Here is a 26,412-nt window from a genome sequence, read left to right as displayed (position 1 = left end):
TTTCAATTTTTCAGTTAAAGGATTTTTCATTATTTCGATTCCTGAATTCTTCGATTTTTCACGTTTTTGATTTTTCAATTTTTCGATCTTAAATTTTCGATTTTTATACTTAGATTTTTCGACTTTTCGATTTTTCAATTTTTCGGTTCTTCAGTTTTTCAATTTTTAAATTGTTCGTTTTCAATTTTTGACGTTTCTAAATTTTCGATTTCTTAATTTCTCGATTAATCGATTTTTTGGTTTTTCGAATTTTCAATTTCTCGACTTCTCGATTTCACTATTTTTTCGGTGTTTCAGTTTTTCAATTTTTAGATTTTTCTGTTTTCGAAGTTTCAGTTTTTGTTCGATTTTTCATTATTTCCATATTTCAGTTTTAGGATTTTTCATTATCTTCAATTCTTCGATTTTTCAGGTTTCTGACTTTTCAATTTTTCCGTATTTTAAATTTCGAGTTTTTGACTTCGATTTTTGACTTTTCGATTTCACAGTTTTTCAGGTTTGCGATTTCACAATTTTTCGATTTCCTAATTATTCACTTCTTCGTTTTTTCAAATTTTCGTTTTTCGAATTTTCAATTTTTCCATTTTTTGATCTTTCGATTTCTCGGTTTCTTGAATTTTTCATGCTTCAATTTTTCGATATTTAAATTTTTTAGTTTTACAATTTTTCAATTTTTGACGTTTCTAAATTTTCGATTAATTGATTTTTTTGGTTTTCGATGTCTAGACTTTTCAATTTCGCTATTTTTTCGTTGTTTTAGTTTTCCAATTCTTAAATTTTTCGATTTTTCTGTTTTCGAAACTTCAATTTTTCTTTGATTTTTCATCAAGTATTTCCATATTTCAGTTTTAGGATTTTTCATTAGTGTGATTCTTCAATCCTTTGATTTTTCATATTTTTGAATTTTTTCCTTTTTTGATTTTCGATTTTTGGCTTTCCGATTTCACAGATTTTCAGATTTTTGATTTCACAATTTTTCAGATTTTTGATTTCTCAATTTTTCGATATTTTAATTTTGGGATTATTCACTATTTCGATTCTTCAAATTTTCGATTTTTCACAATTTTGATTTTTCAATTTTTCGATTTTTTATTGTTTCATTTTTGGATTTTTGAATTTTTTGATTTTTTAATTTTTCGATTTTACGTTTTTTCAATTTTTGACGTTTCTAAATTTTTGACTTTTCGATTTTTTTATTTTTTCATGTTTAGATTTCCCAATTTTTCAATTTTACAGTTTTACAATTTTTGACGTTCCCAAACTTTCCCGATTTCTCGATTAATCTATTTTTTGTTTTGTTTTTCGAATTTTCGATTTCTGGACTTCCCGATTTCGTGATTTTTTTCGATTTCTCAGTTTTTCAATTCTTCAATTTTTCGATTTTCCAGTCTTCGAATCCTCAATATTTCTTCGATTTATCATTATTTCAATATTTCAGTTTAAGAATTTTTCAATATTTCGATTCTTCAATTCTTCGATTTTTCACGTTTTTGATTTTTCAGTTTTTCGATCTGTTAAATTTTGAATTTTTATACTCAGATTTTTTACTTTTCCCATTTTTGGATTTCTCGATTTTTCAATTTTTCGATTTTCTGATGTTTCGATTTCTCGATTTGTCAAAAACAAATTTTGTCCGATCTATCGGTTGCTCGGTTTTACATTTTTGAGTTCAATTTTTCAATTTCTCGATTTTTCAATTTTATGTTTCGATTTCCCGATTATTCAATTTTTCTTTGAGTTTGCAATTTTTCGATATTTCAGTTTTGGTATTGTTTAATATTTTGATTTTTCAGATTTCGGATTTTTCAATATTTTGTTTCTTCTTTTTTTTCGATTTGTTGACTTCAAATTCTCGGTTTTTTACTTTTCCACTTTTTCAATTTTTTTCGATTTTTAAATTTTAGATTTGTAAATTTTTCCATTTTTTGATGGTTTAATTTTTCGATTTCTCGATTTTTCTGTTCTTCGATATTTCTGTTCTTCGATATTTCTGTTTTTCAATTTCTGGAATTTTTGATCTTTCGATTTCTCGGTTTTATATTTTTCGGTTTTTGAGTTTTCGATTTTTTAATTGTTCACTTTTTCGATTTACCAAGATTTCGACGTTTCGATTATTCGATTATTCAATTTCCAGGTTTTTTAATTTTTCGGTATTTTTTTTTTTAATTCTAATTTTTCGATTTTGGGGCATTTCGATTTCACATTTTGTTGAGCTGACGACTTCTCAATTTCTAGATGTTTTCATGTTTTGCCTTCTTGATGTTTCAATTTTTCGATTTTTTAAATTTTAGATTTTCTGATTTATCGGTTTTGGTATTGTTTAATATTTTGTTTTTTCAGATTTCGGATTTTTCAATATTTTGTTTCTTCTTTTTTTTTCGATTTGTTGACTTTTCAAATTCTCGATTTTTTACTTTTCCGCTTTTTCAATTTTTTTCGATTTTTAAATTTTAGATTTGTAAATTTTTCCATTTTTTGATGGTTTCATTTTTCGATTTCCCGATTTTTCTGTTCTTTGATATTTCTGTTTTTCAATTTCTAGAATTTTTGATCTTTCGATTTCTCGGTTTTATATTTTTCGGTTTTTGAGTTTTCGATTTTTTAATTGTTCACTTTTTCGATTTACCAAGATTTCGACGTTTCGATTATTCGATTATTCAATTTCCAGGTTTTTTAATTTTTCGGTATTTTTTTTTTTTTAATTCTACATTTTCGATTTTGGGGCATTCCGATTTCACATTTTGTTGAGCTGACGACTCTTCAATTTCTAGATGTTTTCATGTTTTGCCTTCTTGATGTTTCAATTTTTCCATTTTTTAAATTTTAGATTTTCTGATTTCTCGGTTTTTCGATTTGTTAATTTTTTATTATTTCAATTTTTCGAATTTTCAAATTTTACATACATATGTATGTCTATTTTCTATTTTTCTATTTTTCGATTTATTGATTTTTTTTTATGCTTTACATATTAGCCTCGGAAGCAGGAGTTAACGTCACTGATTTTGTTGATTTTGGCTCTGCCAAAATAACCTTTAACCTTTCTTTTTATTAACAGAACCCATACAAAGCCTTTCCACTATGCTTCCCTCATCTTTTCATTACAACTTACAACCATAGACCGACTCGGCCTGCCTCCTCCGCCCGCAAAAATCGAATTTGCCCCCACAAAGCCACCTGATTACGATTTAACAAGATGTGGGTCAAACTCACCGCACGAAAGGATCGCAACTATTCACAGTCCCCAGAGTCCGAGACGGCAAGTTCTTGGCTTTCAGCAACGACACGAGGAGTTTCTCGGTCGAGGGCTCGTAGCGCAGCGAGAACCAAATCCGGCCGATGTGCCCCTCCGGCCAGTGGATTTCGTCCAGGTCCAACGTGCTCTTGTACAGCGCCGGCTCTATCACCCCCAGGCCGTAGCAACCTGCGAACCGACAGTTAACCCCAATTGGGACCCATTTTCAGGCCTTACTGAAAGAGTTCGAGCGCTGGTTGCTGACCGTCGGCACCAGCAGCGACTCCGTGTCCACGTCGGAGTCGTCGGGCTCAGTGAGGTCCCCCAGCGACGTGCTCCTCAGCGGCGGAAGACTGAAGTGGATTTCCTTGGTCCTGCCACAAATTTTTTCTCACTTAGGGCACTTCTTTCTTCTGGGTTGAATACTTACAGGAACTGGGGCGCCGTCCCCTGCTGCGACGGGTAGACCAGGATGCTGGCGGCGGCGTGCTCTTCGTCGGCGTTCTTGGTCCTTCGGCGCCGGATGACGGCGAGGGCGGCCGCGGCGCCGAAGAGGAGGAGGATGGCGCCCACGGCCAGCGAAACGTAGAGCAGATCTGGCGAAAGAAAGGCGGATAATGAAGTTATTTCGATGGGAATTGAGATGGGATAGGCACGTGTGGGTAATGTAGGCAACCAATTATGCAGATGGGGCTCGGAGTGGGTTTTTTGGGGGTTTCAGCGGCGGCTCGTCGGATGATGCACATTAAAGCCGATTTCTCAAAGCAGTTTTTTGATTTGCAATTTTTGATTTCGAGCTCTAGAACTCACTTCCAACGTCGTTTCTTTGATAACTGTAACCATTTTTTCGAAATCGACCCTTGAAATATCGAAATTTTTAGAAATTTTCAAAAATTCGCATTTCGTACCGATTCTTTCGAAAATGTTGCTCCGTGACCATCAACACACAAATTTTTGGAATCAGCATGTCGAGATCAACGTCCCTGAATTTTTTCGTAATTTTTGGACAACATTTTTAAAAGTGAAAATTTTTCAATGGTCCCCCCTTCTTCAAATTTCGGCCAAATTTTGACATTTTCGAAACTTAACTAAACACATTTTCTTGTAGATTTCGGGCTCTAGAAGTCACTTCCGGCCTCGTTTCTTTGATAACTGCAACCGTTTTTCCGGAATAGACTGTTGAAATATCAAAATTTTTATAATCCTCAAAAATTCGCATTTCGGACCGATTCTTTCGAAAATGTTGCTCCGTGACCATCAACACACTATATTTTTGGAATCAGCATGTCGAGATCTACGTCCCTGAATTTTTTCACAATTTTTAGACGACATTTTTATAAGTGAAATTTTTCCAATGGTCCCCCCTTCTTCAAATTTCGGCCAAATTTTGACATTTTCGAAACTTAACCAAACACATTTTCTTGTAGATTTCGAGCTCTAGAAGTCACTTTCGGCCTCGTTTCTTCCGTTTTTCCGGAATCGACCGTTGAAATATCGAAATTTTTAAAAATCCTCAAAAATTCGAATTTCGTACCGATTCTTTCGAAAATGTTGCTCCGCGACCATCAACACACTGCATTTTTGGAATCAGCATGTCGAGATCTACGTCCCTGAATTTTTTCACAATTTTTAGACAACTTTTTTAAAAGTGAAATTTTTCCAATGGTCCCCCCTTCTTGAAATTTCGGCCAAATTTTGACATTTTCGAAACTTAACTAAACACATTTTCTTGTAGATTTCCAGCTCTAGAACTCACTTCCAGCATCGTGTCTTTGATAACTGCAACCGTTTTTCCGGAATAGACTGTTGAAATATCGAAATTTTTAAAAATCCTCAAAAATTCGCATTTCGGACCGATTATTTCGAAAATGTTGTTCCGTGACCATCAACACACTATATTTTTGGAATCAGCATGTCGAGGTCTACGTCCCTGAATTTTTTCGAAATTTTTAGACAACTTTTTTAAAAGTGAAATTTTTCCAATGGTCCCCCCTTCTTCAAATTTCGGCCAAATTTTGACATTTTCGGAACTTAACTAAACACATTTTCTTGTAGATTTCGAGCTCTAGAACTAACTTCCGGAATCGTTTCTTTGATAACTACAACCGTTTTTCCGGAATCGACCGTTAAAAATTCGAAATTTTTAAAAATCCTCAAAAATTCGCATTTCGTACCGATTCTTTCGAAAATGTTGCTCCGTGACCATCAACACACTATATTTTTGGAATCAGCATGTCGACATCAAAGTGCCTGCATTTTTTCACAATTTTTGGACGACTTTTTTAAAAATTAAATTTTTCCCCTTCTTCAAATTTCGGCCAAATTTTGACATTTTCGAAACTTAACTAAACACATTTTCTTGTAGATTTCCAGCTCTAGAACTCACTTCCAGCATCGTGTCTTTGATAACTGCAACCGTTTTTCCGGAATAGACTGTTGAAATATCGAAATTTTTAAAAATCCTCAAAAATTCGCATTTCGGACCGATTATTTCGAAAATGTTGTTCCGTGACCATCAACACACTATATTTATGGAATCAGCATGTCGAGATCTACGTCCCTGAATTTTTTCACAATTTTTGGACAACTTTTTTAAAAGTGAAATTTTTCCAATGGTCCCCCCTTCTTCAAATTTCGGCCAAATTTTGACATTTTCGAAACTTAACTAAACACATTTTCTTGTTGATTTCGAGCTCTAGAAGTCACTTCCGGCCTCGTTGCTTTGATAACTGCAACCGTTTTTCCGGAATAGACTGTTGAAATATCGAAATTTTTAAAAATCCTCAAAAATTCGCATTTCGGACCGATTATTTCGAAAATGTTGCTCCGTGACCATCAACACACTATATTTTAGGAATCAGCATGTCGGGATCTACGTCCCTGAATTTTTTCACAATTTTTGGACAACTTTTTTAAAAGTGAAATTTTTTCAATGGTCCCCCCTTCTTCAAATTTCGGCCAAATTTTGACATTTTCGAAACTTAACTAAACACATTTTCTTGTAGATTTCGAGCTCTAGAACTCACTTCCGGCATCGTTTCTTTGATAACTGCAACCGTTTTTCCGGAATCGACCGTTGAAATATCGAAATTTTTAAAAATCCTCAAAAATTCGCATTTCGTACCGATTCTTTCGAAAATATTGCTCCGTGACCATGAAAACACTATATTTTTGGAATCAGCATGTCGAAATCTACGTCCCTGAATTTTTTCAAAATTTTTGGACAACTTGTTTAAAAGTGAAATTTTTCCAATGGTCCCCCCTTTTTCAAATTTCGGCCAAATTTTGACAGTTTCGAAACTCAACTAAACACATTTTCTTGTAGATTCCGAGCTCTAGAACCCACTTCCGGAATCGTTTCTTTGATAACTACAACCGTTTTTCCGGAATCGACCGTTAACATATCGAAATTTTTAAAAATCCTCAAAAATTCGCATTTCGTATCGATTCTTTCGAAAATATTGCTCCGTGACCATGAAAACACTATATTTTTGGAATCAGCATGTCGAGATCTACGTCCCTGAATTTTTTCACAATTTTGGACAACTTTTATAAAAGTGAAATTTTTTCAATGGTCCCCCCTTCTTCAAATTTCGGCCAAATTTTGACATTTTCGAAACTTAACTAAACACATTTTCTTGTAGATTTCCAGCTCTAGAACTCACTTCCGGCCTCGTTTCTTTGATAACTGCAACCGTTTTTCCGGAATCGACCGTTGAAATATCGAAATTTTTAAAAATCCTCAAAAATTAGCATTTCGTACTGATTCTTTGGAAAATGTTGCTCCGTGACCATCAACAAACTATATTTTTAGAATCAGCATGTCGAAATCTACGTCCCTGAATTTTTTCAAAATTTTTAGATAACTTTTTTAAAAGTGAAATTTTTCCAATGGTCCCCCCTTCTTCAAATTTTGGCCAAATTTTGACATTTTCGAAACTTAACTAAACACATTTTCTTGTAGATTTCGAGCTCTAGAAGTCACTTCGGGCCTCCTTTCTTTGATAACTGCAACCGTTTTTCCGGAATAGACTGTTGAAATATCGAAATTTTTAAAAATCCTCAAAAATTCGCATTTCGGACCGATTCTTTCAAAATGTTGCTCCGTGACCATCAACACACTATATTTTTGGAATCAGCATGTCGAGATCTACGTCCCTGAATTTTTTCACAATTTTTGGACAACTTTTTTAAAAGTGAAATTTTTCCAATGGTCCCCCCTTCTTCAAATTTCGGCCAAATTTTGACATTTTCGAAACTTAACTAAACACATTTTCTTGTAGATTTCGAGCTCTAGAAGTCACTTCCGGCCTCGTTTCTTTGATAACTGCAACCGTTTTTCCGGAATAGACTGTTGAAATATCGAAATTTTAAAATATCCTCAAAAATTCGTATTTCGTACCGATTCTTTCGAAAATGTGGCTCCGTGACCATCAACACACTATATTTTTGGAATCAGCATGTCGAGATCTACGTCTCTGAATTTTTTCACAATTTTTGGACAACTTTTTCAAAAATGAAATTTTTCCAATGGTCCCCCCTTCTTCAAATTTCGGCTAAATTTTGACATTTTCGAAACTTAACTAAACACATTTTCTTGTAGATTTCGAGCTCTAGAACTAATTTCCGGCATCGTTTCTTTGATAACTGCAACCGTTTTTCCGGAATCGACCGTTGAAATATCGAAATTTTTAAAAATCCTCAAAAATTCGCATTTCGTACCGATTCTTTCGAAAATGTTGCTCCGTGACCATCAACACACTATATTTTTGGAATCAGCATGTCGAGATCTACGTCCCTGAATTTTTTCGCAATTTTTAGACAACTTTTTTAAAAGTGAAATTTTTCCAATGGTCCCCCCTTCTTCAAATTTCGCCCAATTTTTGACATTTTGGAAACTTAACTAAACACATTTTCTTGTAGATTTCCAGCTCTAGAACTCACTTCCGGCATCGTTTCTTTGATCACTGCAACCGTTTTTCCGAAATCGACTGTTGAAATATCGAAATTTTAAAAAATCCTCAAAAATTAGCATCTCGTACGGATTCTTTCGAAAATATTGCTCCGTGACCATGAAAACACTATATTTTTGGAATCAGCATGTCGAAATCCACGTCCCTGAATTTTTTCACAATTTTTGGACAACTTTTTTAAAAGTGAAATTTTTCCAATGGTCCCCCCTTCTTGAAATTTCGGCCAAATTTTGACATTTTCGAAACTTAACTAAACACATTTTCTTGTAGGTTTCCAGCTCTAGAACTCACTTCCGGCATCGCTTCTTTGATAACTGCAACCGTTTTTCCGGAATCGACCGTTGAAATATCGAAATTTCTAAAAATCCTCAAAAATTCTCATTTCGTATCGATTCTTTCGAAAATGTTGCTCCGTGACCATCAACACACTATATTTTTGGAATCAGCATGTCGAGATCTACGTCCGTGAATTTTTTCGCAATTTTTAGACAACTTTTTTAAAAGTGAAATTTTTTCAATGGTCCCCCCTTCTTCAAATTTCGGCTAAATTTTGACATTTTCGAAACTTAACTAAACACCTTTTCTTGTAGATTTCGAGCTCTAGAACTCACTTCCGGCCTCGTTTCTTTGATAACTGCAACCGTTTTTCCGGAATAGAATGTTGAAATATCGAAATTTTTAAAAATCCTCAAAAATTCGCATTTCGTACCGATTCTTTCGAAAATGTTGCTTCGTGACCATCAACACACTATATTTTTGGGATCAGCATGTTGAGATCTACGTCCCTGAATTTTTTCACAATTTTTGGACAACTTGTTTAAAAGTGAAATTTTTCCAATGGTCCCCCCTTCTTGAAATTTCGGCCAAATTTTGACATTTTCGAAACTTAACTAAACACATTTTCTTGTAGGTTTCCAGCTCTAGAACTCAGTTCCGGCCTCGTTTCTTTGATAACTGCAACCGTTTTTCCGGAATCGACCTTTGAAATATCGAAATTTTTAAAAATCCTCAAAAATTCGCATTTCGTACCGCTTCTTTGGAAAATGTTGCTCCGTGACCATCAACACACTATATTTTTAGAATCAGCATGTCGAGATCTACGTCCTTGAATTTTTTCACAATTTTTGGACAACTTTTTTAAAAGTGAAATGTTTCCAATGGTCCCCCCTTCTTCAAATTTCGGCCAAATTTTGACATTTTCGAAACTTAACTAAACACATTTTCTTGGAGATTTCGAGCTCTAGAATTCACTTCCGGCATCGTTTCTTTGATAACTGCAACCGTTTTTCCAGAATAGACTGTTGAAATATCGAAATTTTTAAAAATCCTCAAAAATTCGCATTTCGTATCGATTCTTTCGAAAATATTGCTCCGTGACCATGAAAACACTATATTTTTGAAATCAGCATGTCGAGATCTACGTCCCTGAATTTTTTGACAATTTTTAGACAACTTTTTTAAAAGTGAAATTTTTCCAATGGTCCCCCCTTCTTCAAATTTCGGCCAAATTTTGACATTTTCGAAACTTAACCAAACACATTTTCTTGTAGATTTCGAGCTCTAGAAGTCACTTCCAGCCTCGTTTCTTTGATAACTGCAACCGTTTTTCCGGAATCGACCGTCGAAATATCGAAATTTTTAAAAATCCTCAAAAATTCGCATTTCGGGCAGATTCTTTCGAAAATGTTGCTCCGTGACCATCAACACACTATATTTTTGGAATCAGCATGTCGAGATCTACGTCCCTGAATTTTTTCACAATTTTTGGACAACTTGTTTAAAAGTGAAATTTTTCCAATGGTCCCCCCTTCTTCAAATTTCGGCCAAATTTTGACATTTTCGAAACTTAACTAAACACATTTTCTTGTAGATTTCCAGCTATAGAAGTCACTTCCGGCCTCGTTCTTTTGATAACTGCAACCGTTTTTCCGGAATAGACTGTTGAAATATCGAAATTTTAAAATATCCTCAAAAATTCGTATTTCGTACCGATTCTTTCGAAAATGTGGCTCCGTGACCATCAACACACTATATTTTTGGAATCAGCATGTCGAGATCTACGTCTCTGAATTTTTTCACAATTTTTGGACAACTTTTTCAAAAATGAAATTTCTCCAATGGTCCCCCCTTCTTCAAATTTCGGCTAAATTTTGACATTTTCGAAACTTAACTAAACACATTTTCTTGTAGATTTCGAGCTCTAGAACTAATTTCCGGCATCGTTTCTTTGATAACTGCAACCGTTTTTCCGGAATCGACCGTTGAAATATCGAAATTTTTAAAAATCCTCAAAAATTCGCATTTCGTACCGATTCTTTCGAAAATGTTGCTCCGTGACCATCAACACACTATATTTTTGGAATCAGCATGTCGAGATCTACGTCCCTGAATTTTTTCGCAATTTTTAGACAACTTTTTTAAAAGTGAAATTTTTCCAATGGTCCCCCCTTCTTCAAATTTCGCCCAATTTTTGACATTTTGGAAACTTAACTAAACACATTTTCTTGTAGATTTCCAGCTCTAGAACTCACTTCCGGCATCGTTTCTTTGATCACTGCAACCGTTTTTCCGAAATCGACTGTTGAAATATCGAAATTTTAAAAAATCCTCAAAAATTAGCATTTCGTACGGATTCTTTCGAAAATATTGCTCCGTGACCATGAAAACACTATATTTTTGGAATCAGCATGTCGAAATCCACGTCCCTGAATTTTTTCACAATTTTTGGACAACTTTTTTAAAAGTGAAATTTTTCCAATGGTCCCCCCTTCTTGAAATTTCGGCCAAATTTTGACATTTTCGAAACTTAACTAAACACATTTTCTTGTAGGTTTCCAGCTCTAGAACTCACTTCCGGCATCGCTTCTTTGATAACTGCAACCGTTTTTCCGGAATCGACCGTTGAAATATCGAAATTTCTAAAAATCCTCAAAAATTCGCATTTCGTATCGATTCTTTCGAAAATGTTGCTCCGTGACCATCAACACACTATATTTTTGGAATCAGCATGTCGAGATCCACGTCCCTGAATTTTTTCACAATTTTTAGACAACTTTTTTAAAAGTGAAATTTTTCCAATGGTCCCCCCTTCTTCAAATTTCGGCCAAATTTTGACATTTTCGAAACTTAACTAAACACATTTTCTTGTAGATTTCGAGCTCTAGAACTCACTTCCGACCTCGTTTCTTTGTTAAATGCAACCGTTTTTCCGGAGTAGACTGTTGAATGATCGAAATTTTTAAAAATTCTCAAAAATTGGCATTTCGTACCGATTCTTTCGAAAATGTTGCTCCGTGACCATCAACACACTATATTTTTAGAATCAGCATGTCGAGATCTACGTCTCTGAATTTTTTCACAATTTTTAGACAACTTTTTTAAAGGTGAAATTTTTCCAATGGTCCCCCCTTCCTCAAATTTCGGCCAAATTTTGACATTTTCGAAACTCAACTTAACACAATTTCTTGTAGATTTCGAGCTCTAGAACTCACTTCCGACCTCGTTTCTTTGTTAACTGCAACCGTTTTTCCAGAATCGACCGTTGAAATATCGAATTTTTTAAAAATCCTCAAAAATTCGCATTTCGTATCGATTCTTTCGAAAATGTTGCTCCGTGACCATCAACACACTATATTTTTGGAATCAGCATGTCGAGATCCACGTCCCTGAATTTTTTCACAATTTTTAGACAACTTTTTTAAAAGTGAAATTTTTCCAATGGTCCCCCCTTCTTCAAATTTCGGCCAAATTTTGACATTTTCGAAACTTAACTAAACACATTTTCTTGTAGATTTCGAGCTCTAGAACTCACTTCCGGCCTCGTTTCTTTGATAACTGCAACCGTTTTTCCGGAATCGACTGTTGAAATATCGAAATTTTTTAAAATCCTCAAAAATTCGAATTCCGTACCGATTCTTTCGAAAATGTTGCTCCGTGACCATCAATACACTATATTTTTGTAATCAGCATGTCGAGATCTACGTTCATGAATTTTTTCGCAATTTTTAGACAACTTTTTTAATCCAACATTCTTGTTCTATGCCTAACACAAAATTTCCTAAAAAAAACGTTGAATATGCAATGAATAGAGAAATTTTAAAAAATTTACACAAGTTCCCTATAAAATTTATAGTAAAAATAAAAACTCGAGCATGTGGTGAAGGTTCATCGATTATTATTTCATAGGGGTGTTTACCTGTGGATTTGTAGCGGAAACACCGTGAAATTAAAACTGAATCACCGGCTTGTCATTTATCGGAGTTCGGGCCACAGTAAATCGGGGATTGGAAGAATCAGATTTTAGTAGCAGCCCGGCTCCATTGATCTCCGGATATTGTGAAATTATTCGAGGGATTTGTAGGAACAGAGGCGGCTGATGAGGCAAAATACGAGGTTCGGCTGACTTGAAGGATTTTCTCAACTCTTACAGCTCGTAATCAGATCATAAAATTTTAGTGGACGCAAAATTACCTGCGCCAGAATTAATATCATCGCCGATAACTGCAGCCTCATAAAGCCGTTTGCGCATTTTACAAACCGTATCATGTTGATCGATCGTTAAAGTCCGTTTTTAATGGATTTTGCTTACTCACGCTATTACTTTATTACCGCAATCTGTTCCCGTTTTTCCCTTTCCCCACAACACGTAATTGAATGCGGTGAAAACATGTAAAACTCTTTAGAGATCCACAATTCCGGGACATAATGGAAATGGACCAATTTACATTTAGAGTCTCTAATTACGGTCACCTAGTCCTCCTGGAAATGGCGTTTAATCTCTTTGGAAATTTTTGGAATGTCTGTCTATTGTGCATTTGTTGTTGCTTCGCTCGAACACAATCCAATCTAGCCTTCTAAAATAAGCGAAGTGAAGGCCACGGGGACACGTTCGATTCGAAATTGAAACGATTTCCCTCGATTTGCCACCAACGAGCCATTTCCTCAGCCAGAAATAGATCCAGATGGAGTTTAAATCTAGATAAAAGACTTAAGGGATTTGCGTTCCAGTTCAGAAGTGAGTAATTGGTATTCGAGTGAAGCTAACCAGACAAATAGAAATAGATTGTACGACACCCCGCGACGACCTTTTAACACACCCTACAAGTCAACTTAGTCAACAACACTCCAAGAACAAAACAGTGGCGGCTCGGGAGGTTCGAGCCGAGTGAGCCAAGAATCTTGAATTCTGTTCCTCGTAACACTGGTAACTGGAATAATTATAATCAGCGATAAAAGTTTTTGAGTTTCATTAAATGTGTGTTTAAAAGCAGAGCAAATTAAATTCAACTGTTTTACAAGGTTTGAATTTTAAAACTGAGAATCCGTGTTAATTCTGTTAATAATAAACTGGAAAATTTATTTGAATATTCTGAATCCACGAGATATAAAATCTTAGTTTTTCAAAGTCTTGGAATCTGCAAGCCAGTTGTAACTGAATAGGGTCCAATATTTCATCAAATGGGATTTTATATTGGTTAAATGTAACAGTTTCAATTTTTCAAGTTCCAACTTTTTCAATTTTTCGGTTCTACAACTATTCGATTTGCAAGTTTTCAATTTTTCAATTTTTCAATATTACAATTTTTCATTTTTCCTTTTTCAGTTTCTCAATTTTTATTCTTTCGTTTCCGCCATTTTTCAATACCTTGATTTCCAATTTCTGGATTTTTCAAAGTTTTCATCTTATACGTTCTCCTTTTTTAATTTTATAATTTTGCAATTTCTCCATTTTTTATTCGAAATGGTGCAAAATCGAAAAATTGAAACATCGAAAGAGTGTCAACATTGTAGAGCAATCTTTTGATTTGTCGATTCTTTAACTTTCGATTTCTTGATTTTTCACTATTTCAGTTTTTTCTTTGATTTTTCAGTTTTTCAATATTTCAATTTTGGGGTTTTCAATATTTCGATTCTACAATTTCTCGATTTTTCGATTTTTTTTTTTATTCAATTTTTGATGTTTCCATTTCTTGATCTCTCGGTTTTTCGACTTCTCGGTATTAGATTTTTCCGCTTTTCAGTTCTTCAATTTCTCAATTTCTGCAGTAAACGATTTTTTGGTTTATCGACTAACTTTTCGATTCTTCAATTTCTCGATTTTTTAATTTAATTATTAGATTTTTCAATTTGTCAATATTTCAATTTTCTATTCCAATTTTTTCAATTTTTGAATTTTTAATTTTTCAATTTTTCGGATTTTTAAGTTTTAGATTTTTCCGTCTTTGAAATCCCGATTTTTTTGGATTTTTCGACTTTTCGGTTTTAGATTTTTCAGTTTTTCAGTTTTTCGATTTTTAAAATGTTTGATTTTCCGGTCTTTCAATTTTTGATATTTCTAAGCTTGCGATTTTTCTATTTCTCAATTTCTGGAATAAACGATTATTTGGTTTTTCGACTTTTTGATTTCAGGATTTTTCGATATATCGATTTTTCAGTTTTTGATTTCTCAATTTTTGACGTTTCTAAATTTTCAATTCTTCGATTTCTATATTTCTGAAATAATCGATTTTTTGGGTTTTCGACTTTTTGATTTTTCAATTCTTTAATTTTTCGTTTTTTCAAGTCTATGATTTACAATTTTTCGGTTTTTTACATTTTGGATTCTTCAACTTTTCGATTTTTCAGTTTTTCGATTTCCCAATTTTTCGATGTTTCAGTTTTGGAAATTTTTAATTTTTCGACTTTTGAATTTTTGTTCGATTTTTCAGTTTTTCGCTTTAATTTCTCGCTCTTTAACTTGTTCAATTTTTCGACTTTTAGATTTAGGATTTTTCAATTTTTCGATTTTTTAATGTTTCAGTTTTTAAAAAATCACTTAATTTCCCGGATATTTTTATTATTTATTTTTAAAATTTAGATTTTTCAATTTTTTGACTTTTCAGTTTTTTAATTTTTCGATATTTCTCAACTTCTCGAGTTCTCGATTTTTCGAATTCTCAATTTTTCGATTTTTCGATTCTTCGATGAATGTTTTTCAATTTTTCAGTTTTTTAATTTTTGATTTTTCAGTTGATTATCCATTTTTCAATGTTTTAAATTTTACATTTTTCGATTCTTCAACACTTCGATTTTGGGATTTTTTGATTTTTAAAATTTTCCAATTTTTAGACTTTCTGATGTTTCAATCGCTCGGTCTTTCAATTTTTCGAATTTTTGGTATTAAGGGTTTTCGGTTTACTAGAATTTATTGATTTCTCACTTTCCTCAATTTATCGATATTCGACTTTTCAATTTCTGGAGTTTCAATTTTTCGTATTTTCAATTTTTCGAATTTTAAATTTTAAATTTTTAAGTTTTTCCATTTTTCAGTTTTTCGATATGTCGATTTCTTAATTTCCAGATTTTTCGGTTTTTCATTTCTTCGACGCATATTTTTCAATTTTCAAATTTTTAAATTTTTGATTTTTTGGTTTAATTTTTCCTTTTTCGATGTTTTAAATTTTACATTTTTCAATTTTTCGATTTTAGGATTTTTTATTCGATTTTTTGGTATATCGGTTTTTCGATTTTTAAAATTTTTGATTTTTCCATTTAAAATTTTTCAGTTATTAAAATCTATTGATTTGTCAGTTTCACGATTTATCGATTTTCGAGTTTTCAATTTTTGGAGTTTTTACTTTTTCCATTTTTCAATTTTTCTAGTTTTCGATACCACGATTTCCCGATTTTTCGGTTTTTCATTTCTTCGATGCATATTTTTCAATTTTTCAAACTTATATATTTTTGATTTTTCGGTTTAATTTTTCCTTTTTCGATGTTTTAAATTTTACATTTTTCAATTTTTCGATTTTAGGGTTTTTTATTCCATTTTTTGGTATATCGGTTTTTCGATTTTTAAAATTTTTGATTTTTCGATTTAAAATTTTTCAGTTATTAAAATCAATTGAATTCTCAGTTTCTCGATTTATCGATTTTCGAGTTTTCAATTTTTGGAGTTTTTACTTTTTCCATTTTTCAATTTTCTGGTTTTCGATATCACGATTTCCTAATTTCCCGATTTTTCGGTTTTTCATTTCTTCGATGCATATTTTTCAATTTTTCAAACTTTCAAATTTTTGATTTTTCGGTTTAATTTTTCCTTTTTCGATGTTTTAAATTTTACATTTTTCAATTTTTCGATTTTAGGATTTTTTATTCCATTTTTTGGTATATCGGTTTTTCGATTTTTAAAATTTTTGATTTTTCGATTTAAAAATTTTCAGTTATTAAAATTAATTGATTTCTCAGTTTTTCGATTTATCGATATTCGAGTTTTCAATTTCTTTAGTTTTTACTTTTTTCATTTTTCAATTTTTCGATTTTTAAATTTTAGATTTTTCAATTTTTCTGGTTTTCGATGTCTCGATATCTCAATTTCTCGATTTTTCATTTCTTCGATGGACATTTTCTCGATTTATCGATATCCGACTTTTCAATTTCTGGAGTTTTTACTTATTCCATTTTTCAATTTTTCGATTTTTAAATTTAAGGTTGTTCAATTTTTAGATTTTTCAGTTTTTTGATATCTCGATTTCTCAATTTCTCGATTTGTCGATTTTACGATTTCTCAATTTTTAGATTTTTCATTTCCTCGATGTATGTTTTTCAATTTTCCAAATTTTTATGTTTTGGATTTTTCAGTGTTTCGATTTCAGGATTTTTTGATTTGATTTCTTGAAATTCGATTTTTAAAATTTTTCGACTTTTCGATTTTTAAATTTCTTGGTTATTCAACATTTCAATTTTGAGAATTTTTCAATTTTTAGATTGCCCTATTTTTCGATATTTTGATGTTTCAATCGCTCAGTTTTTCGATTTTGGATTGTTCAATTTTTAGATTTTTCAGTTTTTCAATATCTCGATTTCTCAATTTCTCGATTTGTCGATTTTACAATTTCTCAATTTTTAGATTTTTCATTTCTTCGATGTATATTTTTCAATTTTCCAAATTTTTAAGTTTTGGATTTTTCAGTTTTTCGATTTTAGGATCTTTTGATTTGATTTCTTGAAATTCGATTTTTAAAATTTGTCGACTTTTCGATTTTTAAATTTCTTGGTTATTCAACATTTCAATTTTGAGAATTTTTCAATTTTTAGATTGCCCAATTTTTCGATATTTTGATGTTTCAATCGCTCAGTCTTTCGATTTTTAGACTTTTCGGATTTCGGTTTTTAAAATTTTCAATTTTTAAAATGTATTGATTTTTCAGTTTCTCGATTTATCGATATCCGACTTTTCAATTTCTGGAGTTTTTACTTAGGTATATTAAATTTTTCGATTTTTAAATTTTAGATTGTTCAATTTTTAGATTTTTCAGTTTTTCAATATCTCGATTTCTCAATTTGTCGATTTTACAATTTCTCAATTTTTCGATTTTTCATTTCTTCGATGTATATTTTTCAATTTTCCAAATTTTTAAGTTTTGGATTTATCAGTTTTTCGATTTTAGGATTTTTTGATTAGATTTCTTGAAATTCGATTTTAAAAATTTTTCGACTTTTCGATTTTTAAATTTCTTGGTTTTTCAACATTTCAATTTTGAGAATTTTTCAATTTTTAGATTGCCCAATTTTTCGATATTTTGATGTTTCAATCGCTCAGTCTTTCGATTTTTAGACTTTTCGGATTTCGGTTTTTAAAATTTTCAATTTTTAAAATGTATTGATTTTTCAGTTTCTCGATTTATCGATATCCGACTTTTCAATTTCTGGAGTTTTTACTTAGGTATATTCAATTTTTCGATTTTTAAATTTTAGATTGTTCAATTTTTAGATTTTTCAGTTTTTCAATATCTCGATTTCTCAATTTGTCGATTTTACAATTTCTCAATTTTTCGATTTTTCATTTCTTCGATGTATATTTTTCAATTTTCCAAATTTTTAAGTTTTGGATTTATCAGTTTTTCGATTTTAGGATTTTTTGATTAGATTTCTTGAAATTCGATTTTAAAAATTTTTCGACTTTTCGATTTTTAAATTTCTTGGTTTTTCAACATTTCAATTTTGAGAATTTTTCAATTTTTAGATTGCCCAATTTTTCGATATTTTGATGTTTCAATCGCTCAGTCTTTCGATTTTTAGACTTTTCGGATTTCGGTTTTTAAAATTTTCAATTTTTAAAATGTATTGATTTTTCAGTTTCTCGATTTATCGATATCCGACTTTTCAATTTCTGGAGTTTTTACTTAGGTATATTCAATTTTTCGATTTTTAAATTTTAGATTGTTCAATTTTTAGATTTTTCAGTTTTTCAATATCTCGATTTCTCAATTTGTCGATTTTACAATTTCTCAATTTTTCGATTTTTCATTTCTTCGATGTATATTTTTCAATTTTCCAAATTTTTAAGTTTTGGATTTATCAGTTTTTCGATTTTAGGATTTTTTGATTAGATTTCTTGAAATTCGATTTTAAAAATTTTTCGACTTTTCGATTTTTAAATTTCTTGGTTTTTCAACATTTCAATTTTGAGAATTTTTCAATTTTTAGATTGCCCAATTTTTCGATATTTTGATGTTTCAATCGCTCAGTCTTTCGATTTTTAGACTTTTCGGATTTCGGTTTTTAAAATTTTCAATTTTTAAAATGTATTGATTTTTCAGTTTCTCGATTTATCGATATCCGACTTTTCAATTTCTGGAGTTTTTACTTAGGTATATTCAATTTTTCGATTTTTAAATTTTAGATTGTTCAATTTTTAGATTTTTCAGTTTTTTCAATATCTCGATTTCTCAATTTGTCGATTTTACAATTTCTCAATTTTTCGATTTTTCATTTCTTCGATGTATATTTTTCAATTTTCCAAATTTTTAAGTTTTGGATTTATCAGTTTTTCGATTTTAGGATTTTTTGATTTGATTTCTTGAAATTCGATTTTAAAAATTTTTCGACTTTTCGATTTTTAAATTTCTTGGTTTTTCAACATTTCAATTTTGAGAATTTTTCAATTTTTAGATTGCCCAATTTTTCGATATTTTGATGTTTCAATCGCTCAGTCTTTCGATTTTTAGACTTTTCGAATTTCGGTTTTTAAAATTTTCAATTTTTAAAATATACTGATTTCTCAGTTTCTCGATTTATCGATATTCGACTTTTCAATTTCTGGAGTTTTCAGTTTTTCGATACTTCGATTTAAAATTTTTTGATTTCCCTCTCTCGATTTTTATATTTTTCGATGTTTCATTTCTTCGATGTCTAATTTTCAATTTTTCGAACTTTTAAATTTTCGACTTTTCAGTTTGATTTTTCCATTTTTCCATATTTTCAATATTACATTTTTCGACTTTTCAATTTTTCGATTTTACGATTTCTCCAAGTTTTCGATTTCTCAGTTTTTCAACATTTCAAATTCGGGAATTTTTCAGCTTCTGGATTTCGATTTTTCTCGATTTATCGATATTCCCATGTTTTTTTAAGGAAATTTTGCAGTTATATATTTTTGGTAAAGATTGAAAAAAATGTCCGTTTTCTTAATGACTGTCAACAATTTTATCCCCTTAATACAGAGTATTTTAGATTTTAAAACTTTCAAAGTTTAACTTTTTGGAAAATAAATGAATAAACTTTAGAATTAGGTATTTTACCAATTTTAATGTAAGTATATCTAGAGGGAATTTTAAATTTTAGAACTTTCACTGTTTAATTTTAAAAACACTTTCTGAGGGAATTAATTAGAACTCCCTGATGGATACCTGAACCAGGACAGAAAGACCGCCCTTTATCCGATTCCGCCATCCCCTGTCTTCGTTTCGGCCCAATAAACCCGAATTGGAATTCGGGCGAAGTTAAAGGAATGCGATGTGAGACAGTTCCCAATGCTTATTAATACCTGACACTCGGAGCGGAAAATTCACAGGTCGTGCGCCAGTAACACAATGGGACAAAAATGGGGTAACTTTGATCGATTCATACATAATTTAGAAAGTTTTTTGTCGGATTTCGGAACACAGCCAGAACACCCCCCATTCATTACCCTACTCACCATGCCCCTGGTAATCCCCCGGCGTTTGTTCCGACACCACGTACTCCTTGAAGGTCTCTCCCGTGGGAGCCGCCGGATAGTCCCCCGGAGGGGTCGCCGACGACCTCGCACTCCTCAGAATCGGCCATTTGTTAGCGCCATGTTGATCTTTATGCCAAGTGGTGAATAGTTCTCGTTTCCACAATTGATTTTCCATTGTGTTCACTCGAGCCTCATTAGAGATTCACATTTTAATCAAATCTGAAACAATCAAACAAGATAAGAGCACTCAATCCAGTCGGACTGAATCAAGTAGGCAACCAGAGATACGCACGGATTTTTGCGTGGTTGCGGGTTCAAGGCCGCGCGGTTACAATGCAAACTAAATCGTTTCGCGCTTTTCATCTTCCGGGTTCTAATTAATTTCGAAATGGAAATTTAGCGATTTCGTTTAAAGTCAATTAAGCCATTATCGAAAGCCGCTGCACGGTTTCATTCCGCGACATTGTGCCGCGTTTCCGGATTGGGAGGTGTGAAGTATTGTAATTTTGCGATTTTCGCGTTTTACGTCGTCGCAAAAAGCGCTCCCATTTCCGTAATTGCCACCGTAATTTCCTATAGTGCACACCTACACTGTCGTTTTCTTAATTCTTTTAATTGTTTTTTTCGCGAGGTGAGGTGGCGATATCGACGGATTGCTGAAACGGGCGAATTTTTATTAAACTCTTACTTTGGTCGAGTTGCATAATTTAAAAACGGTTTAATTGCTTTCGTTTGTCCTGATAATTACGCGATTTTTGTCGACCGGCTTTGTTTTGTCGGGTTGGAAATGGTGGGGCGTTCCTTTCCTTGAAATCTCGGAGGACCGATCGAGTTTCTTATGCTTTGATTAAAATTCAGACCCTTTGAGAGAAAAGATCGGTTTTCGGGAATATTGGGAATAAACTGGCGTCCGCAAAAATTCAATGACTCTTTAGTCGGGCGAGGACAGATTGTACCTGGAATGGATGGGGATTTGTGAATATAAATGGGCGATTTTGGGGACAGGCGGACATATTTTATCAAAATTAGATTAGTGGAATGCAGGGGCGGCTCGATGTGTAGATATTCTCAGGGTCTCAATACATGCTTAACTTCGACTGTTTATGTTTATACTTCGTAAAAATTCGACTGTTAGCACGTTCAGATTACAAGCATCAGTGGTAAAATGAAATGACTTAATTAATTAGCCACACTCAGTTTTTTCCCCAAAAATACTCATAAATAAGGATTTTCCGATTTATTTTTACGATTTCCATTTTACGACACATTTTATTTTTTCGATTTTACACTTTTTCGATTTTTGAATTTTTCGTTTCTTCGGTTTTTCAAATTCTTGGTTTCTATTTTTTAGATGTTTCAATTTTATACTTTTTCATTTTTAATTTTTCATAATTTTGTATTTTTTTTTCCTTATTAAAAATCCGAAAAAGCAAAAAATCTTCAGAAATCGTAAATTTAAAACAGTGAAGTATTTTTTAAATTATGATTAGTATTATATATTTAAAATGAAAACTAGAAAAATTGCATTTCAAAAATTGAACAAACGAAAAACTTAAGAATCGAGAAAATGAAAAATTTTAAAATCTAAATTTTAAAAATCCTAAATATTGTAAAATAGAAATATCGAAGAACTGAAAAATCAGAAAATCCAAAAGTGTAGTATTTTAAAAATTAAAACATCAAAAATTCGAAAAATTACAAAATCTTAAATTTAAAAATTGAAAACTTAAAAAATCGAAATTTTGAAAAATTCAAAAAACAAAAATCGAAATATTGAACAATCCCAAAACTGACATCGAAAAAATTTCCAAAGTCCAGAAATTGAAAATTCATAAAACTGAAACATTGAAAAATTGAAAAATCGAGAAATCGAAAACTTAAAAAGCCGAAAAATTGAAAAACTAGAAACCTGAAAAGTCGAAGAATCTAAAATTTAGAAACATGAAAAAATTAAAAAATTAAAAATTTAAAAATCCGAAGAATTGAAAAATAGAGAACCCAAGTTTAATATGTATTTTAAAATTAGAAAAATTAAAATATCCAAAATTGGATAAACGAAAAATTGAAAACTCTAATATTTAAAAATCGAAGTAAAAAATCGAGAAACTGAAGAATGAAATATTTAAAAAATCCCAAAACTGAAATATCAAATAATTGAAAAATCGAACAAATTTTGAGAAATTCAAAGTTGAAAAATCGAGAAATCAAAAGACCAGAGATCAAAGAGTTGAAAAGTCAAAAAATGATTTATTCCAGAAATTGAGAAATTAAAAATAGCAAAATTAGGAACGTCAAAAATTGAAAAATCGGAAAATCAAAAAATTTTTAAATCAAAAAACTGGAAAACCGAAAGATCTAAAACTGAAACATCAAAAAAAATTGAAAAATTGAAAAATCGATTCATTATTTTTTTTCAATTTTGTAATTTTTTTGATTTTTAGTTTTCAGTGTTTTAGTTTTTCTTCGATTTGCAATTTTTCGTATTTTAGTTTTGAGATTTCTCAGTATTTCGATTCTTCAGTTTTTCGATTTTCCGACTTTTCTTCGATTTCTGGATTTTTTACTTATGCGAGTTTTAAATTTTAGATTTTTCCTTGATGTTTCGACTCTGGATCTTTCGATTTTGCGATTTCTCAATTTTTGTTTGTTCAATTTTTCGAATTTTTATTCTCTTTATTTTTTTCAGTCTGTCGGTTTTACAATGTTTTTGATTTTTCAATTTTTGGATTTTTCAATTTTTAAATTTTTCGTTGTTTCAATTTAAAATTTTTCAGTATCTCGATTTTTCAGTTTTTCGTTTGTTGAAACATTTGGAAAAAACTGGAAAATGGAAAAATTGCAAATCGAAGAACTGAAGAAACGAAAAATTGAAACACTGAAAAACTGAATAAATGAAAACATGTTACAATCCAATAATTAATTGCAAAATCAAAAAAATTCCAAAATCATAAAATTGAAAAAGTGAAAAATTTTTTAAATTACAATTATTATAACATATTTAAAATGAAAATTAGAAAAAAAATTGCAAATGAAAAATTGAACAAACGAATATCTGAAACAACGAGAAACTGAAAAACTTTAAATAGAAATAAAAATAAAATTAAAAAATTTAATATTGAAAAACTTCACGTTGAAAAAATAAAAAAATAAAAATCCGAAAAATTGAAGACATGAAAAATCAAAATATCCAAAATGGGATAATCGAAAAATTGAAAAATCTAATATGTAAAAATCGAAAAAGTAAAAAACCGAGAAATCGAAGAACCGAAAACTGAAGAATAGAAATATTTTCTCAGTGCCTGAATACATGCTTAACTTCGACTGTTTATGTTTATACTTCGTAAAAATTCGACTGTTAGCACGTTCAGATTACAAGCATCAGTGGTAAAATGAAATGACTTAATTAATTAGCCACACTCAGTTTTTCCCCCAAAAATACTCATAAATAAGGATTTTCCGATTTTTTTAATTGTGAATATTTCCATTTTACGACACATTTTATTTTTCGATTTTTGAATTTTTCGTTTCTTCAGTTTTTCAAATTCTCGATTTCTATTTTTTGGATTTTTCAATTTATACTTTTTCCTTTTTCATTTTGAAATTTTCAATTTTATAATTTTGTATTTTTCCATATTTTAGAAATGTCGGAAAATTATAAGTCGAAAAACAAAAATTTGGAAAAAATAGAAAGCAAAAATTACAGATCGAAATATGGAAAAAGTGAAAAACCGATTATTTAAGTATTACAGAAATCGAGAACCTGAAAATTCGGAAATTTATCAAGAAGATTGAAAAATTGAAAAATCTAAAATTTAAAAAACGAAAAATCTTCAAAAAATCGTAAAATAAAGTCAAGAATTGTTTAAATTATAATTATTATTACATATTTAAAATGAAAACTAGAAACATTGCATTTAAAAATTGAACAAACGAAAAACTTAAACTGAAAAATTTAAAAATCTAAATTTTAAAAATTCTAATTATTGTAAAATCGAAATATGGAAGAACCGAAAAACCGGAAAAACCGAAAGTGCAGTATTTTAAAAATGAAAACATCAAAAAATCGAAAAATTACAAAATCTTATATTTAAAAAATCGAAATTTTGAAAAATTGAAAAATTTAAAATTTCGAAACTGAAAAAGTAAAAATCGTCTATATAATGAATCGAAATATTAAAAAAATCCCAAAACTGACATTGAAAAAATTCCAAAAGTCCAAAAATTGAAAATTCATAAAACTGAAACATTGAAAAATTGAGAAATCGAAAAATCGAAAAATCGAAAATTAAAAAGCGGAAAAATTGAGAAGCCAAAAACCTGAAAAATCGAAGAATCTAAAATTTAGAAACATGAAAAAATATAAAATTTAAAAATCCAAAGAACTGAAAAATAGAAATATCCAAAAACTGAAAATTCGAGAATCCAAGTTTAATATGAATTTTAAAATTAGAAAAATTAAAATATACAAAATTGGATAAACGAAAAATTGAAAACTCTAATATTTAAAAATCGAAGTAAAAAATCGAAAAACTGAAGAATAGAAATATTATAAAAGTCCCAAAACTGAAATATCGAAAAATTGAAAAATCGAACAAATTTTGAGAAATCCAAAAATTGAAAAATCGAGAAAACGAAAAGTCCAGAGATCAAAGTTGAAAAACCAAAAAATCATTTATTCCAGAAATTGAGAAATTAAAAATAGCAAATTTAGAAACGTCAAAATTGAAAAGTCGGAAAATCAAAAAATGTTTAAATCAAAAAACTGGAAAACCGAAAAATCTAAAACTGAAAGATCAAAAAAAAATTGAAAAATTGAAAAATCGGATAAGTAAAAAATCGAGAAATCGAAAAATCGAAAAGTCGGAAAATCGAAAAATTGAAGAATCCAAATATTGAAAAGTCTCAAAACCAAAATACCGAAAAATTGAAAAATCAAAGAAAAACTTAAGGATGGAAAACACTGAAAAAACGAAAAATTGAAAATCGAAGAACTGAAGAAACGTAAAATTGAAACCCTGAAAAACTAAAAATCGAAAAAATTAACGAATCGAATTGAAAAACTGGAAAAACCAAAAATTCTAAACTCGAAATATCAAGAAAGTGAAAAATTAAAAATCGAAAAAGTGAAAAATCGATTACAATTTTTCATTTTCGCGATATTTAGATTTTACAATTTTCGGTTTTTCCAATTTTTAAAATAAAATAAAATAAAATAATTTTGTTTGTACTTTAACACTACATTGGTTTTGTACACGTCATATTTGTAAACATACATTTTCGATTCGATTCATTATTTTTTTCAATTTTTTAGAATTTTTTGATTTTTAGTTTTTCAGTGTTTTAGTTTTTCTTCGATTTGCAATTTTTCATTTTTTCAGTTTTTTCCGATTCTTAAATTTTTCTTTGATTTCTCAATTTTTCGGTATTTTAGTTTTGAGATTTTTCAGTATTTCGATTCTTCAGTTTTTCGATTTTTCGACTCTTCGACTTTTTGATTGTTTATTTATGGGAGGTTTATATTTGAGAGTTTTCAATTTTTTTTGATGTTTCGACTTTTCGGATTTAGATTTTTCGATTTTAAAAATTTTTGATTTTAAGATTTTTCAATTTTTGACGTTTCTAAATTTTCGATTTTTCATTGTCTCATTTTCTGGAAGAAACGATTTTTTGGTTTTTCGATTATTTGATTTCTGGGCTTCTCGATTTCTCGATTTTTGCATTTTCCGATTTCTCAATTTTTTTTTCGATTGATCAATTTCTCAAAATTTCAGTTTTTCGATTTTTTATATTTCTATTCTTCAGTTTTTCGGTTCTTCGATTTCTCGGTTTTTTACTTTTTTTCAATTTTTCGATTATCCCATTTTGGCTATTTTAATTTTTCATGTCTTCAATTTTTCGGATTTTTATTTCCTTTACTTTTTTCAGTTTGCCCCTTTTTCACTGTTCTGATTTTATAATTATTCTTTTTTTCAACGTGAACTTTTTCAATATTAATTTTTTTAATTTTATTTTTTTTTTCAATTTAAAGTTTTTCAGTTTCTCGATTTTTGAGATTTTCGTTTGTTCAATTTTTGATTTGCAATTTTTTTCTAATTTTCATTTTAAATATGTTATAATAATTATAATTTAAAAAATTCTTGACTTTTTCAATTTTATGATTTTGGAATTTTTTTGATTTTGCAATTAATTATTGGATTGTATCATTTTTTCATTTAATCAGTTTTTCA

General features: G+C 30.4%; 1 protein-coding gene across 2 annotated transcripts in view; it reads right to left on the bottom strand.

Annotated features, from left to right (window-relative positions):
- LOC135132064 (synaptotagmin-15-like) overlaps positions 1–26,412 on the bottom strand; it is a 205,920-nt gene that overhangs the window by 134,123 nt on the left and 45,385 nt on the right. For both annotated transcript variants that reach the window (XM_064059990.1, XM_064059991.1), the window contains exons 2-5: positions 20,165–20,404; positions 3,663–3,828; positions 3,470–3,606; positions 3,211–3,421 (exon numbers count right to left, since the gene is read on the bottom strand). In XM_064059990.1, the coding sequence (XP_063916060.1) occupies positions 3,211–3,421; positions 3,470–3,606; positions 3,663–3,828; positions 20,165–20,360 (710 nt within the window). In that variant the 5' untranslated portion in view covers positions 20,361–20,404. The remainder of the gene's footprint in view (positions 1–3,210; positions 3,422–3,469; positions 3,607–3,662; positions 3,829–20,164; positions 20,405–26,412) is intronic.

This window comes from Zophobas morio, unplaced genomic scaffold, assembly GCF_036711695.1.
Source record: "Zophobas morio isolate AGI-343-1 ecotype UQ-CSIRO unplaced genomic scaffold, CSIRO_AGI_Zmor_V1 ptg000021l, whole genome shotgun sequence".
Classification (NCBI taxonomy): domain Eukaryota; kingdom Metazoa; phylum Arthropoda; class Insecta; order Coleoptera; family Tenebrionidae; genus Zophobas; species Zophobas morio.
The sequence above is the reverse complement of the archived record's forward strand: the minus strand, read 5'-3'. Positions and strand labels throughout refer to the sequence as shown.